Source organism: Hippocampus comes, unplaced genomic scaffold (assembly GCF_001891065.2).
Source record: "Hippocampus comes isolate QL1 unplaced genomic scaffold, H_comes_QL1_v1.1 scaffold322, whole genome shotgun sequence".
NCBI classification, from domain to species: Eukaryota; Metazoa; Chordata; class Actinopteri; order Syngnathiformes; family Syngnathidae; genus Hippocampus; species Hippocampus comes.
In genome coordinates this window covers 2280281-2296177 of record NW_017805137.1, presented here as the reverse complement: position 1 = coordinate 2296177, position 15897 = coordinate 2280281, and the positions used below count along the sequence as shown (strand labels likewise).

At 41.3% G+C, this 15897-nt stretch overlaps 1 protein-coding gene across 3 annotated transcripts in view; it reads left to right on the top strand.

Annotated features, from left to right (window-relative positions):
• The window catches only part of ntrk2a (neurotrophic tyrosine kinase, receptor, type 2a), an 85297-nt gene that overhangs the window by 26447 nt on the left and 42953 nt on the right, over positions 1–15897 (top strand). For 2 of the 3 annotated variants that reach the window (XM_019867164.1, XM_019867163.1), the window contains exons 5-13: positions 25–173; positions 6026–6159; positions 6775–6907; positions 7069–7140; positions 8408–8656; positions 8776–8802; positions 9647–9658; positions 9780–9817; positions 9882–9981. In XM_019867164.1, coding sequence (XP_019722723.1) covers positions 25–173; positions 6026–6159; positions 6775–6907; positions 7069–7140; positions 8408–8656; positions 8776–8802; positions 9647–9658; positions 9780–9817; positions 9882–9981 — 914 coding nt within the window. The remainder of the gene's footprint in view (positions 1–24; positions 174–6025; positions 6160–6774; positions 6908–7068; positions 7141–8407; positions 8657–8775; positions 8803–9646; positions 9659–9779; positions 9818–9881; positions 9982–15897) is intronic. The other variant, XM_019867165.1, reaches the window with a different exon arrangement.

Genomic DNA, 15897 nt, shown 5'->3' with positions numbered 1-15897 from the left:
GTTTGTGTGTGTGTATATATATAGGATCCTGACAGGAAACCCACTGCACTGTTCCTGTGAGAACATGTGGATCAAGCTGTGGCTGGGAGAGGAGGCGGACACCCAGGAACTGCGCTGCATCGAGGACGGTGGAGGACGCAGCCTGCTGTCCAGACTCAGACTTGCCAACTGCGGTGAGGATCCACGCACATACATGCATGCACACACACACACACACCACACACACTCACACACTAGTGTTACACTCCGGACCTGTAGGTGGCAGTAATGTGTGTAATATACTGACCTGCTTTGCAGCCAATGCTAACTTACTAAGAGGTTTTATTTAAAATAAAAGTTGAATATTTAATATAAGATTTAATAAAAATATGAATACATCCGCACAAAATTCTTTTTATTACAGTGCAGTGCAAAGCGCTCTCTTGCATAAAAAACATTCAAGGATGACACAAAACTACTGTTAAGTGCAAGACTTCATTTTGTTCAATTTTTTTTTTTCCACAAAAATCACCACACTCAAAATTTTGTGTGTGTGTCCTGCAAATGATTTCAAATTGGCAAAAAATCATTTGGCCTACCCACATAGTATAGAAGAGTAAGGAAAATGATACATTGTCGCTGATGTGTTATGCAATATAATTCTGCTCGAAGATGAGAAAGTGAATGCAAGTTGGCACATCGTGTATCCTTGTTTAACTTGCACAGAAAAAAAAACTACTTTCTAGTCTCGCTCTGCTTTTCGTATGTCCTTGACTGTCTGCATTAAATATGCTCTGTGTGTGTGTGTGTGTGTGTGTGTGTGTGTGTGTGTGTGTGTGTGTGTGCGTGTGTGTGTGTGTGTGTGTGTGTGTGTGTATATATATAGGATCCTGACAGGAAACCCACTGCACTGTTCCTGTGAGAACATGTGGATCAAGCTGTGGCTGGGAGAGGAGGCGGACACCCAGGAACTGCGCTGCATCGAGGACGGTGGAGGACGCAAGGTTGTTTGTTGCTGCTATTTTGGTTAGCAACAGAGTCCAAATAAGCTAATCAGATTTTTTTTTTTATATTCATGATGGTGATGGTGAGATGGTGTTTATTATCTTACGTGGATCATGCACCGTGACAAACTGGAACATGGTATTTTTTGAGTGATAGAGAACAGTTGATATGTATTTTTGAAATTTATAATTGATTTTTTTAATAATAGATTGAATCAACGGTTTCACATTTTGCATTCATATTAATGCATTGCAGAGACGCAAAGTCTGGTATTCCCCGAAACAATGTGTTATCTATGCAATGGATAATATTTAAGACCTAAAAATAAAATAGCCAGAACATTCAGATGATCACTGGTAAAACACTAAAAAAGGCGGCCTGCAGCAAATCGCAGTGTTATTTACAATACGAGCGAGTGTAATGTCAACTTAAGGACCGCGCCGACCCGCCACAGACCACAGGCCTCTTTGTGCGCTTATCACTCTGGAGTATATAAACGTCAGCCTTTAATTGACACAATGTTTCTTTGCCTCCTTTTACCAACACAATGAATTTTTCATGAATCGCTCTTATTTTAGACACTGTTCATAAACAGGGTCCCATTTCGTCTCGGCCCGGTCAGACCCGCTGACGTGTTTGATTTGCATTTGGTAACAATTGTTCCCTTGGGAAATAAGAGAAATAAAAATAACACTGGTCAACAGCAAATTTTAATCAGAGATGCCTTTGTGTCCCGTAACACATTTTTGACGCTGATTCAATTTTTTATTTATTTTTTTAAAACCACATTAGATTTTTATCGAAAAAAATGACGATAGATAACCGTTCCTCGTCATAATTCCCAAATATATAAATAAATGGGAAGTATAATAACATTGACAGTGATGTATAATGATTCAGTGATGACATATAATCCACACAATATGTATGGTGTTTGAAAAGAAAGATTTGTGTACAGTATTACCAGGCCAAATCCTCTTGCCCCTCTTCCCTCCACTGTGCAGCAAATAAGAATGTTATTAACTTTAGGACTACAAGATGCTTGTGGAGGCTCTCAGTCGTACAGGAAAGTTCCATCGTAAAAAGGGTTCCATCAGTCGTCCTTCAGACTTCAGAGTTGTCTACCGCTGACGAAGCTTCTGTGAGAGAAGCGAAACATCCTTTTTTTTTTTTTTTTTTTTTTGTTTTTTACCCACAGGTACAGATGACGACTGACGGAACCCTTTTTACTTTATGACTACTGTTAACATTTTTGCTCATCTTTTAATGGAAAAATAATTGCTCTGGGTCATAAAAGTCACTAAATATTGTAAAAAAAAAAAAAAAAAAAAATCTCACTAATTTGGTATTGACATAGACACAAGTTGTAGCTCTTGGTTGCTACTTTGTTCATACTGTACTAGCGTCCACATGTGCACATAAAATAAAAGCACAACTTTCAAAATAAAAGTACGGCAATTATACATTTTATTTTGGCTGCATGGTCTTTGACTGTGGACCCCGGACCGGACTTCGCCCACGTCTGCACTACACCATCAGCGATCTCCAACATTTACCACACAGTTTAAAAAAAGAAAATACTGTGATTTTGCCCCTGGAAGAGACTTTTAATAGCAAAATGCATGACATAGTCAGCGATTGCTCAGAGCAGTCGGAACGCAGAGAACATAAACATGCCTGCAGGAAGCAAACAGTGTCGTTGATAATTCCTATTGATCCGCTCCCCGCTCCCTCCGGTCCATTAGCGGAGTTTATTTTTGACATTAGGGGGAAGCCCACCACTCCTCCCTTTGGCAGAGTGACACATGAAGAGGCAGGCAGGGTCTGGTCGGTGCCTCTGGGCTGTCACGGTTACACAGAGGACTTGAAAAGGTCCAGATGGAGGGTTAGCCTTTGCTTTGTCAGGGTGTTAGTCTGTTCGCGTGTTCTACTGTCCGTCTGCCCACTTGTCAGTGACAGAATGGCAACCGTGCCCTCAGGCCTGCACTGATCTCTCACATTGCCTCACTGTGTTTGTTACTGAAGTTGCACTTTGAAATAAACAAGTCAAGATCATCAATTATCTATAGTGTCAGTCCTCATAACATGCACTGTTAGTTAAAATTACTGACTGGCAAATAATATCTAAGACAGTAAAATCCGTGACTACAGGGATGGGCAATTGGTATCCTACGGGATGCAAGGATATATTGAAGTACATATGTATATATATTCTGAACCTATAACATTCTTTTAAAACTGCTGACAAACATTCAATATACGTCTTTCACAGAAGACAGGAAAAATCAAAATAAGAACAAATACAAAAAAATACAAAAAAAGAAAAGAAAATACACAGTTACAGTATGTGATCCGCGCATGCTGAACTGCGAATTTGCAGGGGTCCACTGTAATTGTAAGTTGTAATATCACCAATCACCACTAGATGGCAAACATGACTAATTTGCACTTACAAAGTGTCTTCTTGTCTTCTTCTGTCCTGTGCTACAATGTGAGTAGGCCTGATGTTTTTTTTTTTTTTTTTAATTTAAAAAAATAAAATTTGTCCCTTCTGCATTTGCGTAGGCCCCAAAAATGGTTCCATTTCCATCTTGTAGTCGTCCCTGAGGCTTAGACAGACACCATTTTACCCATTGGCCTATATGCTGTGTACAAAGACAAAGCACACATGTAGGCAGTAAACAGCAGAGCAAAGCCACTAAAGAGACCAGTTGGCTTCGGTATCCACAGATCACATTCATCCTTTAGCTGAATTTCCTGCCGTCTGAATTAAAAGAGCGCTTGGGCTGAATATAAGTAAATTAAACCAGTGCGATGCGAGGGCCCAAGTAACATGCTTTTTATGACAACTTGGGAATTTATTAAAAGGGGTTAGGGAAATAAAAGCACAAGGTACAATGATAAATGGGGATGTTATTAAAGCAGATGTTTAATTTGATTGTTTTGTCTTTTAAGAGTAATGACATTAAGTCAAACCATATGGGTGCTCTCATACGGAAGGTCTACTGACCTTTAAACAAGTAAAGTTATTTAGAAAGATGAATTGGGTCCAATGAGGCACATTTACAATGAAATGAACACTGTGGACAAGGGCCCAATTGCAGCCTTTAGATATTGGCTAGTGTACTCTGAACTTCCTCAAACAAAAAAACACTGCTGCCTAAATTTATACTATCTATCCCACAAGCAGTTTTCAGTGTACCATCTGCTTAAGGAAAACAATGCCTGAAATAGACACTTTCTTCTTCCTTCTCAGGAAAATTTGATTTCGTAGATGCGCAATTGTCTCTGTCTAATGTGTTGTCTTGTATTATTTTGTCATTTTATGTTAACGTTACTTTTGATGGCGGCACGAGCACCCGCAGCGGCTCCTCTCGTTTGTTGTCTTGAGAGGGAAGAAATTTCATCTGTGCTGTACACATACAGCACATTTGACAATAAAGTTGTACTTGATACACACACACACACACACACACACACATATATATGTACACTCTATAATTTATTTGCAGTGCGCTTTGTGAACTAGGCCTCCACTGTGGCTTTCCAGATGTTTACACGCAGGCTGCAGGTGGGCTGTAACTGAGCCAAAACGGAGACACACACACACACACACACACACACACACACACACACACACACACACACACACACACACACAAAATATTCGCTAGCTGAGCTGCCATGCTAATTAGCCCGTTCTTCCTTCTGATCGCTTCTCAAAGCAGGGATTACAATCACCAAAAAGTCACGGCTGGTTGCACAGCAAAAAGCCAAGCGTGGAAGTAATTTCCCATGTTCCTCAAACTACAATTGCCTTCGTGTTTTGGCGTATAGGCACTTTAATTGGACAAAGTGTGTATTTTAGGATGGGTGTGAAGATATGTGCTTCTAACATGACAGCTGGCACCATGGAAACGATTGTCTTTTACTGTCTCTGGCGGTGATTGAACGGGTTGCCGTGGTGATAAGTGGGTTGCCGTGGTGACAGGCCGACGGACAAAAGGACCTGATAAGAAATCTGTCCGGTTAAATGTGCAATTGCTGTCAACGCCTCGCCATCTCCTCTGGCTGACTGGCTTTGGGCCTGTGAGGACTGTCTCTTCATTTTTATGTGGTCCGAAATAACTAATGCATAAGGTGGACATAACTTTCATTACCTGATTGGGATCTAGGCATGGACAAGCAGGTTGGTAACGGCACTTTTACAGTGGAACCCTTTATATGGCACTGATTTAAAAAAAAGAATGAATAATTATGACCGTAGTGTAATTATAGTGCTGAAAATGCAAGAATCATTATCCTATGGATTCATGACATTTTTGAACTTTGAGGTTTTGCAGTAACTGTGCCATCATTTTAGTGAATATTGACAGGATTCTTACATATCTGGAGAGTCCACTTTAATTTGATGTGATTTTTTTTTTTTTTTTTTTTTTTTTTTACATTCCCTGAGGTCAAATTCAATCAACAACCCGATTAAATAAGTTCACTGTTGATTTTTTTTTTCTTTGACATTTATCCTTGCCAGGACCACAATCGAAAGACAGAGACAAACTCGTAAATGACATATTGTGTCTTGTTTGGACTTTGGCGAGATTACAGTGAGTAATCAGGTGCTTGATTTAGGTCAAAAGTCATCTGTCTTTTGTTTTCTGGTCTTCTGAGATGAATCAAATTTGTCATGCACACATCACGTCCTTGTTATCCTCGTTCATGTGCCCGCACGCACACACACACGCACGCACGCGCACACGCACGCACCCACAGAGGCACACAAATGTAAGTGTGTCCAATTAGTTTATTAGCAGTCCGCTTGCCGGAGAAATGCAGTGGTAATGAGTGTAACTGCTTCACTGTGTTTCTTTGTTTGTGTGCGCAGTCACACATGAAAGGCGAGGGCGCCGAGTTTGAATCCAAGGTCTTTCTATTGACTCCTTGTGTGTGTGTGTGTGGGGGGGGGGTGTCTACTTGCAAAGTATTTCAATGGGAGGAAAAAAAAAATCCCTAATTCCCTTCTCCTCCATCTCATCTTCCTCAGAGCTTCCCATGGCGACACTGACGGCGTCCAAAGTGACCGTCATGGAGGGTGAGAACATGCAGCTGTCCTGCACCACCTCCGGAGTTCCCTCGCCCGACCTCATTTGGAACATGACGCTGGTCACAAACTACGAGGTCCGTACACTCGCAACCTCAGCCCCCTATACGCGCCCATAGACATAAAGTACACGTACTGTACGTAGCTCACGAGTCATGAAAACGAGCCCAATGAAGCATCGTTGCCTAGAGTCATCGTCAGTAAATCAAATTAATGGTTTCAGGGTTAGGAAATTAATGGTGCTATTGTAAGAATAATTGCTAATGTCTTTTCGGAGGATTAATTCTACACTTTGTAGCACTTGAGCTTGTCTGATAGACTGATAATATTTGCATTTGGGGGGTTGTTTGAGCATAATTGAAGATGACTCCATATTGATGAAGCACTGAAGGAATTATGCGATAGAAAATCACCATGATGACTAGGAACATGTATATGAGTTACACTGTCGCCGTATTGTGTGGGTTTTTTTTTTTTTTTTAACTGTACTGGCAATGTTTCAAGTAAAACTGAAGCATTTTTGGTGTCATACCGAAACTAAGAATAACTGCACGGTACACGGATCAACAATGTATGCAATAAATGAAATTCCGGCAAATATTCTCGTGAGTGCAATGAAAATGACACTTGGAAAAGACTTTTGAGCGCACTCATTTCGACTCAAATGGGTTCACGCTTCATTCCGTTGACAGATCGCGACAGCAGGTCAGATCTCCACACTATGGTTGTCCAACTTGTCATCGTTGGACCATAACAGTAAGATCAGCTGCACCGCACAGAACATCGTCGGCGAGAAAGAATCCTCGCTGCTCTTGGACATACTCTGTACGTTTGCCCCTTTTTTTTTTTTTTTTTTTGTGGTGCAAAAATCCAATTAGATGAAACTCTTCCATGCAGAGCTTCACAAGACAGAACTTCTATGCATTTAATGCTTCACTAGCGCTAACCTTCTTTTTTATGTCTGCTGCTGCTGCTGATCTCCTCAGTTCCTCCGAATATCACCAAGTTGAGTGACGCCATCTCAGACCACCACTGGTGCATCCCCTTTAGTGTCGCAGGTAAGATCGGGATTGCACTGTTGCCTGTCGTTCACCACTCACGATTGAGTGACCAAGTGGAATTATTAACATTGACTTTAAATGATAATTTTTCAGACAATAAACCTGCAATTTAATGAGACAAAAGCAATAATAACAAAGAGAAAAGGAAAGTGGAAATTTGAAAAGAATGTTTTTGTAATGGGCGGCCCGGTGGTCAACTGGTTAGCATGTCAGCCTCACAGTGCACAGGTGCAGGGTTCGATTCCAGCTTTGGCCTTCCTGTGTGGAGTTTGCAAGTCCCCCCAGTGCCTGCGTGGGTTTTCTCCGGGTACTCCTGTTTCCTCCCACATTTCAAAAATATGCATAGCCGGATAATGGAACACTCTAAATTAATTGTGTCGAACTCATTTTTGTCGCGGGCCACATTTTAGTGACCGTTTTCCTTGGAGCGCCGTTATGACTGAACCCATGAAAAGAAGTCAAGAGTGACTGTTGATTCAACACTTGTTTAAGTTACGTACTATCATAAGGGGTTTGGTAACAAGAAACTGCTTAGAATATCTGTTTTATTTATAACATATGAGAAATAAAAATTTTGGTCGACATTTTAGAAAGCATGATGAAAGTTGACATGTTTGATCTGCTTTCACGGGCCACATAAAATGATCTGGTCGGCCAGATCTGGCCCCCGGGCCTCGAGTTTGACACCTGTTCTCGAAATTGTTCCTCGGTGTGATTGTGAGCGCGGAATGGTTGTTCGTCTATGTGTGCCCTGCGATTGTCTGGCAATCAGTTCAGGGTGTCCCCCGCCTGCTGTCCGAAGATAGCTGGGATAGGCTCCAGCACACCCCGCGTCCCTCGTGAGGACACGCGGATTACAAAATGGATGGATGGATGTGTAATTTTATGAGGAATAAAGTCGTAACCTTGTGCAAGAAATACGCATTTTTCTGGAAATTAAGTGATCATCTTAAACGAAAAGCTTTTAAAGTTCGTTTCATTCACATACTATAATGCTTTTCTTCTCATACAATTGCATCCCAGTCCTTTTTCTCTCATAATACTCTGACTTTTGCCTCATAAAATTGCCACTTCTTTCTTGGAAATCATTCTACTTGAATCAAAATAATCATTTTACAATTGTATTAAGCAGTACAGGGATTTTAATGGATGGATGTTTAGGAGAAATGTGAAAGGAGAGATTTTCAGAGGCCAAAAAATAAAGTATATTACTGTCTCAAGAAGGATTTTCAGAATGCCGAAAGCAAATCTTTGTGTTTCCTAGGCAACCCCGAACCTCACATGCAGTGGTTTCTGAACGGCAAAGCGGTGACGGAGGACAAATTCATCAAGACCATGATCTATGAGGTGACCGAGCGCGAGTATCACGGCTGCCTGCAGCTGGACAGCCCCACCCACCTCAACAACGGCCTCTACACGCTATTGGCCAAGAACGAGTATGGAACAGACCAGAAGCGGGTCGAGGCCCACTTCATGCATAAACCCTGGGACGGTGAGGACCCACACTTGACAGGTCATTATGTCGCACACCGCATTTGAATTCTGCAAAATCCAAAGCCTTCCTGCTAGGCCTTGTCTGTTTGATCTGACTTTCAAGTCATTCTTTTGAATCTTTTGATTGTGCTTGTGCAGGAACTGACAAAGATTCGTACTACTACGGTGAGTGAAGTGTTTTCTTGAATGAATTGTTCATAAAAAATAAAGTTGTCATAATCTGTAAAAAAACAAAAAAACAAAACAAATAAGCGGGAATCTTGAGATAATAAAGTTATTACCGTTACTTTACAAGAAAAAATGAACAAGTTAAAAAAAAAACACAACATTTTAACTGATGGCTCGACATTTTAAGGCATTTACAAGAGAACGCTTTTTTTTTTTTTTTTTTGAAGGGCAAGGTCAGAATTTTATGAGCATAAACGTACACCTAAGTCTCAGACTGACTGACGTTCCCTCAATAAAATGACCACTTTAGTTTTGTAATAGTCTGACTTCAATTGAAAAAAATGAGAATATTAAATGACACATTTTTTTTTCAAAATACCAAGGATTTAATCTGATTTATTTTCATGTGGAACATTTTTTTTTTTCTTTTCTGTTTTTTCTTTTTTTTCGATTTCGTTTTGGTCCTCATCATTAATGGCAAATAAAAACTTTTCTGCTTTTGTCCTTCAAGTTGTTTTGGCGAGGCGTAATTTTTGCATCTTTGCACTGAGGATGACGGTTGACACGACTGTCGCTTTCCTCCTCACGTTTAATTTTATGTCCGTTTTCTCTTCTGCTTTTTTTTTTTGCGGCTTTGCATGCTTCATGCGTGTGGTTATTGTGCTTGTGTGGTTAATAAGCTGAATTCTGGCACTCACAAACTTGTTAGATGACATCCTTTATTTATTAGCAGCATGGTAAGGAAAAAACAGTGTTGAGATATTGCGACTTTTTTGTGGTCTAATTTATTTTTCCCTTTTTCTCTCTTGCTGCTTCTTAACATCACCTTCTCTGGCTGCAGACTTCCCCATAGGTACTGCTACAAATACGTTTTTTTTTTGTGCCACCCTTAGTATGTTGTCTAAAATAAGTCATAATGATCATTCCCTTGTTGAACTATGTATTTATTATTATTATTATTATTTTATAAACAGATGGACCCACTTCAGACCCGCCAGAGGACAGAGTCGCCGTAAGTCCTCAATCAACATTCCACCCGCTGCGTTCGCTTGCCGTAAATTCTGCCCAATCTGCAGGTGTACGTGGTGGTGGGCATCGCTGCCGTCGCCTTCTTCGGTTTCCTGATTATGTTGGCCATTCTCAAGTTTGGCGGCAACTCCAAGTTTGGCATCAAAGGTAAGACTGCGCTCATTGCCCGTCCTGTTATGAGAAGACGCGAGAAGAATATCCCGATGCAGGTGTAAGGAATGGATGGCTTCATGAAGACAAATATAGCCGCTCTCCCGCACGGGGATACTGAAGAAATTCTATTTCTTGTAAAGTGGAACACTCCAGAAGTTGTGCAACTGGGATCTTCTCTGACAAATTATGCCTCTCTTAATCACAAAATCAAAAAATACACATCACCCATGAGATCTAAATTCAGTTTTCGTTTGATATTAGGTCTATTACACACCACAAGTTACACGACGTAACTTTGCATAAGTAGCTTTGCGTCTAACAGCTTTGCACTCACAACACTTCCGTTGCGTTACGATACATTGTGTTGCTTTGCCTCGGGGTGCATTGTGTTCAGGAGTGTTACGGCTAATTTTGTTTGGGTCACATTATGCTTTGTTGTCTTTCCATCTCATTATGCCGTGTTAAGTTTGTTTTTGTATTTCAGTGCATTATATTGGGTTGCGTTCAGGTCTGTCATGTTAAACTACGTTGCGTTACAATAATTTGTGTGCTAGCATTTTGTGTTACGCTGCATTAGAGTAAGTTGTTACGGTAGGTGGCGTTATGGTATGTTTTGTAATGGTGTGTTACGCTACATTAAGTTGCATTTCGGTGAGGACTTTGCGTTGGGTTCTGTTATGGTGCGTTGCTTTGTAGTGCGATACGTTACGGTGTTTCGCATTACGGCGCTGTTACCCTAGATTATGTTTAGCTGCATCCTGGAATGTGAAGTTAAGGCAATGTATTTTCATATTTAGGGGGATTAACTTTTTTTTCCAACACTTATTTTAATCAATGAGAGAAAAAAAAATCATTTTATTTCAACATGGAACTGAATATTTCTACTTGGATCCCGAAAGAAAATTGAGTTCCAGTCTTTGAGGTTCCACGATAATTGCCACCCTTGTTTTTGTGTTTTGCCGCTCTCATTGGAATAACACAGTGTTCATAAAAATCAGTAAAAAAAACAGAGGCTGCGTCTCCATGAATCCATCCAGTCCAAGTGGTAGGTGGTAGTAACCACCGGGAAACTTTTCTTATTTCTTTCCGCTCAACATGACTGAAGTTTTTGTCAGTGGCTCTCTATGACCGTTTGCTTCCTTCTAATGTGACGTAGTGTGTAGATTTGGCTAATATCTTATCTTGTCTTTCTCATTCTTTGTGAACTAAACATAACTGCTGCACATAACATGCATGTGTTGGCTTTGCGACATGATTCATACAGTATTGGCTTTCAACACTATGTAACCCCTCAAAGCTTTTTCAAATAAATGGTGTGTGCTGGAGTCTCAGCTACGACAGTTGAAGTGCAGTATTTTGGTCGAGATTGATTTACAGCCCTCCAGGGAGAGCTGGCGATCGTGACAGATGGGCCATGAGCTCTGTGTTTGTGTTTTTAGTCTCCTTCTTTCACCAGAAGCTTACAAATGTGGCCATTCGGAATGAAAGACGTTAAAGCTGCCTCGGTAATGTCTACATATGTGTGGGGGAAAAAAAAAAAAAAACATTAGCGTGAATTGTTCCCACAGGAGATGTAGCGCATGTTGTGATGTCACAACCAAGGGGGTCACAAGGTTTTATGGATGCGGGTAAGACCAACCACAGAAGGTGCAGAGGATATGAGCCAATGTTGCACGCAAAAACAAATTTCACATCGAGCTAAATAAAAGACAGAAATTGCTTTTTAATGTTAAGATACAGATTTAACAAGATACAATCCTGTGTACAAGTTTTAGGCCAGCATTATATTTCCAGTACCGCTGGAGCTCTCAGTCCTTCGCTGACCGATGCCCATTTTGCTGACGACTGACCGAGGATTTCTTAGAGAAGATTACAATGGGAATTAAAAAAACTTCAGTTTTCCAACTTTTGAGCTTGTTAAAAAGAACACAGAGTAAAAAAAGAAAAAAAAGAAAAAAAAAGTAATATAATCATTTGTCAAATTATGGCTAAGTCCTACCTGAACAGTAAATGCAGCAAAAAAAAAAGCCTGGTGATGATACTAACATGTTTCGATACACTTTCACTCGATATAAATTGGGAAATACAGACAGCTCTTCACAGATTATGCTTCAAAAGCAGGTTGGGATGAGTGAGGTGGATCACTTTCTTTTTTTTTATGAGTAAAATGAGGTGGACTGTATTCAAACATTACATCTCAACAAACTACTGTTTTTTTTTCCAACTTTTGAGCTTGTTAAAAAGAACACAGATTAAAAAAAAAAGAAGAAAAAAAAGTAATAAAATCATCTGTCAAATTATGGGGATACAGATTTAACAAGATACAATCCTGTGTACAAGTTTTAGGCCAGCATTATATTTCCAGTACCGCTGGAGCTCTCAGTCCTTCGCTGACCGATGCCCATTTTGCTGACGACTGAGCGGGGATTTCTTAGAGTAGATTACAATGGGAATTAAAGAAACTTCACCTAAGTCCTACCTGAACAGTAAATGCAGCAAAAAAAAGCCTGGTGATGATAATAACATGTTTCTATACACTTTCACTCTATATAAATTGGGAAATACAGACAGCTCTTCACAGATTATGCTTCAAAAGCAGGTTGGGATGAGTGAGGTGGATCACTTTCTTTTTTTTATTAGTAAAATGAGGTGGACTGTATTCAAATATTACATCTCAACAAACGACTGTTCCAGTGCATAGCAAACAATGGGAAGCAGGTACTTTATAAGTACCGTAATCTCTTGTTTTTTCATGGTTAATGGGGACCGGATAATCGAAGGCTTGTGCATAGTTAACTTCTCACCCTTTGAGTGACAACTATAGTCATTTTTTGTGGTGCTATTTGACACTTCTGGAGTACACACACACACACACACACACACACCAACATCAGCGATGATGGCAGTCAAGTTGGGAATGTGTGAAGTGAGCGTTTCGCGCCGTGTCCTCTGAACGGATGTGTATGAGGAAAAAAAAAGCGCTTTTTGTGTGTGTTTGTGTGTTAGTGTGTGTGAACCATTTCCCTGCTATCGCTGATGTTTACATTATTCATAAGTTCCACGTTATTGTGCTCCTCTCTCATCAATAACAAATGGGCAACATTTGGTAGCAGGTTGCTTCTTACGATATGCCCGATTCTTGATACACCTGGTTGGTGCTTTTATGTCTGTCAGTAATGTTGCGTGCGCTTGTGGGCTTGTTGTGCGAGCGTGTCTGAGTGTTATGGCAGATGGCTGCGAATGTGACATCCACCGAGGTGCAACGCAGCAACCGGCATGCTGTGGAACTTTCCAGGTCGAGCGCAGTCTGTTCCAGTGCATAGCAAACAATGGGAAGCAGGTACTTCATAAGTACCGTAATCTCTTGTTTTTTGCGGTTAATGGGGACCAGATAATCGAAGGTTTGTGCATAGATAACTTCACACCCTTCGAATGACAACTATAGTCATTTTTTGTGGTGCGATTTGACACTTCTGGAGAGTATGACAGTCCCTCCCAGAGCAGGAAGCGTTTAACAGTCTGCTTCCAGACTGCGAATGAATGGTGCTTGCTCATAGGCATAACTGGCTATTTTAACCTTGTCACACTCCGTAAAAGCAAGCTTCCATAAAGTTTGGATTGTATTTTCACTCGTGGATGTTAGATAACCCTTCATCGAGACATTCGAGTATGAGCCCGTCACACCTAGTGCGTATGTGTGTTCACACTGCAGCTTTGTTTACGCTTAGGCTTTGACATGATGTGATGATAAAATTTGGGAAAATTCCAAGCAGCTCGCTGAGAGACTTTCAGAAATAGTTTTGTTAGATTTCAAATGTTATGGTTGGACAGGGGGCGGCCTGGTGGTCCAGTGGTTAGTGCGTCGACCTCACAGTGCAGAGGTACCGGGTTCAATTCCAGCTCCACCCTCCCCGTGTGGAGTTTGCATGTTCTCCCCCGTGCCTGCGTGGGTTTTCTCCGGGTACTCCGGTTTCCTCCCACATTCCAAAAACTTGCATGGCGGGCTGATTGAACACTCTAAATTGTCCCTAGGTGTGGGTGCGAGCGTGGATGGTTGTTCGTTTCTGTGTGCCCTGTGATTGGCTGGCAACCGGTTCAGGGTGTCCCCCGCCTACTACCCGAAGACGGCTGGGATTGGCTCCAGCACTCCCCGCAACCCTTGTGAGGATTAAGCGGAACAGAAAATGGATGGATGGTTGGACAGACACCTCAGTTACGACAACTGCAGTTGCCTTGAGATACGAGTCTATTTTATTCTTTGACAAAACTCATAAATCACAACACTCATAAATCATATTTCCCCCCACAATTGCAACCAATTATGGAAATTACTGAATAGATTTAAGGAAACGGGAGCTAATAAAGAACATATGCATATTTCAAATATAAAAAAGTTTTATCTTGGCTTTCGTTAACCATGCCATTATAATAATGCATATATGACCAACAATCAAAAGCTTGGGATCCAAATATTTGGAGCTGCGGTAGAGGAGTGGGCCGGTCAAGAGTACAAAAAAACAGGTGAGAGAAAATGAAGTTGCGGAGCCAACTGGACAAATAGCGGAAACGAGGGCGTATGCTGAAGTTGACGCGAAGAGAAGCTTTGGCTGTCCACATGCCATCAATGATTCATCATTAGCGGAGGTTTCGGCTTTCTCCTTGTTTGGGGAAGTTGCACGCCCCCTCCCCTCACTTTCCCCGACGCACCCGCGCAGCCTCAGTCTTGATCGATCGATATGACACCCTCAAGGTCAACCCGACTCCACCGTAGGCCAGATGTGCTACTGAGCATGCTCGGCAAACACCGCCCCCTCGCTCTCTTGCTCTCCCATCAGACAAGTCAGCTATGGTTTGTCGATCGCAATGGCCTTGCTGCATAAGTGGATAACGTTATGCTCTCTAGCCAGCCGTTTTCTATCGCGCTTGTCCTCGTGCAGGTTATGGGTGAGCTGCAGTCTATTTCAGTTTACTTTGGACTTGGACCATTCATACTCGCACCTATGGAAATTTTAGAGGCTTCAGTGAACCAAATATGCATGATTTTGGAATGTGGGCGGAAGCTGGAGTATCTGGAGAAAACCCATGAGCACATTCCAACTCTGAATCCCCAACCTCAGAACTTCACTGAAGGTTCTAAATTACACGTGTCAAAGTCAAGGCCCGGGGGCCAGATCCGGCCCGCCACATCATTTTATGTGGCCCGTGAAAGGCAAATCATGTGTCGTGACTTGATCCTTCTTGCTAAAATTGTAATAACCTTAAGATATTGTGAGCATTTTTTTTCCAATTAAACTTTGAAAATACATTGAATACTAGTTGGACAAATTTTTTCTGGATTCAGATTTTTGAATCTAGTTTTCCATCAATTTTTGTGTAAACGTAATGATATGAGGTAATCATACATTAATGTGGTTGCACTCCTAACGGACCTTCATGGGAAACCAAAACTATCATTTACGATATACTTAAGTGTGAATGTGAATTGTTGTTTGTCTGTTTATATGTGCCTTGCAATTTGCCTCCGACCAGTCCCGGGTGTACCCCACCTCTTGCCCGAAGTCGGTTGAGATGCGAATGAGGAAAAGGTGAATAGAAATTTTCAGCCATGGCTTCTTGAGACTTCTTTGTGGTTCTATTCATGATAGATTACTACTGCCGACCAAATTTTGTGTTCCCGAGGGAAATTGGCTTCATGCCGCCAATATTCGGTAACTATTTAATTATGGCAAAGTCCTCAAAATGGCAATCAAATCCACCACTCTTCATTTAAATTCATGACATGAGTCTATCAACTGCACTATTTTTGCCAGGAGGCACTCATCATGCTTATCCAGCATGGCATCCCCGCTACCCCCCATCCGTGCGTAAAGTGTAATGAGGAGGCGTTCAAAGTACTGCCTGCGTAAATGT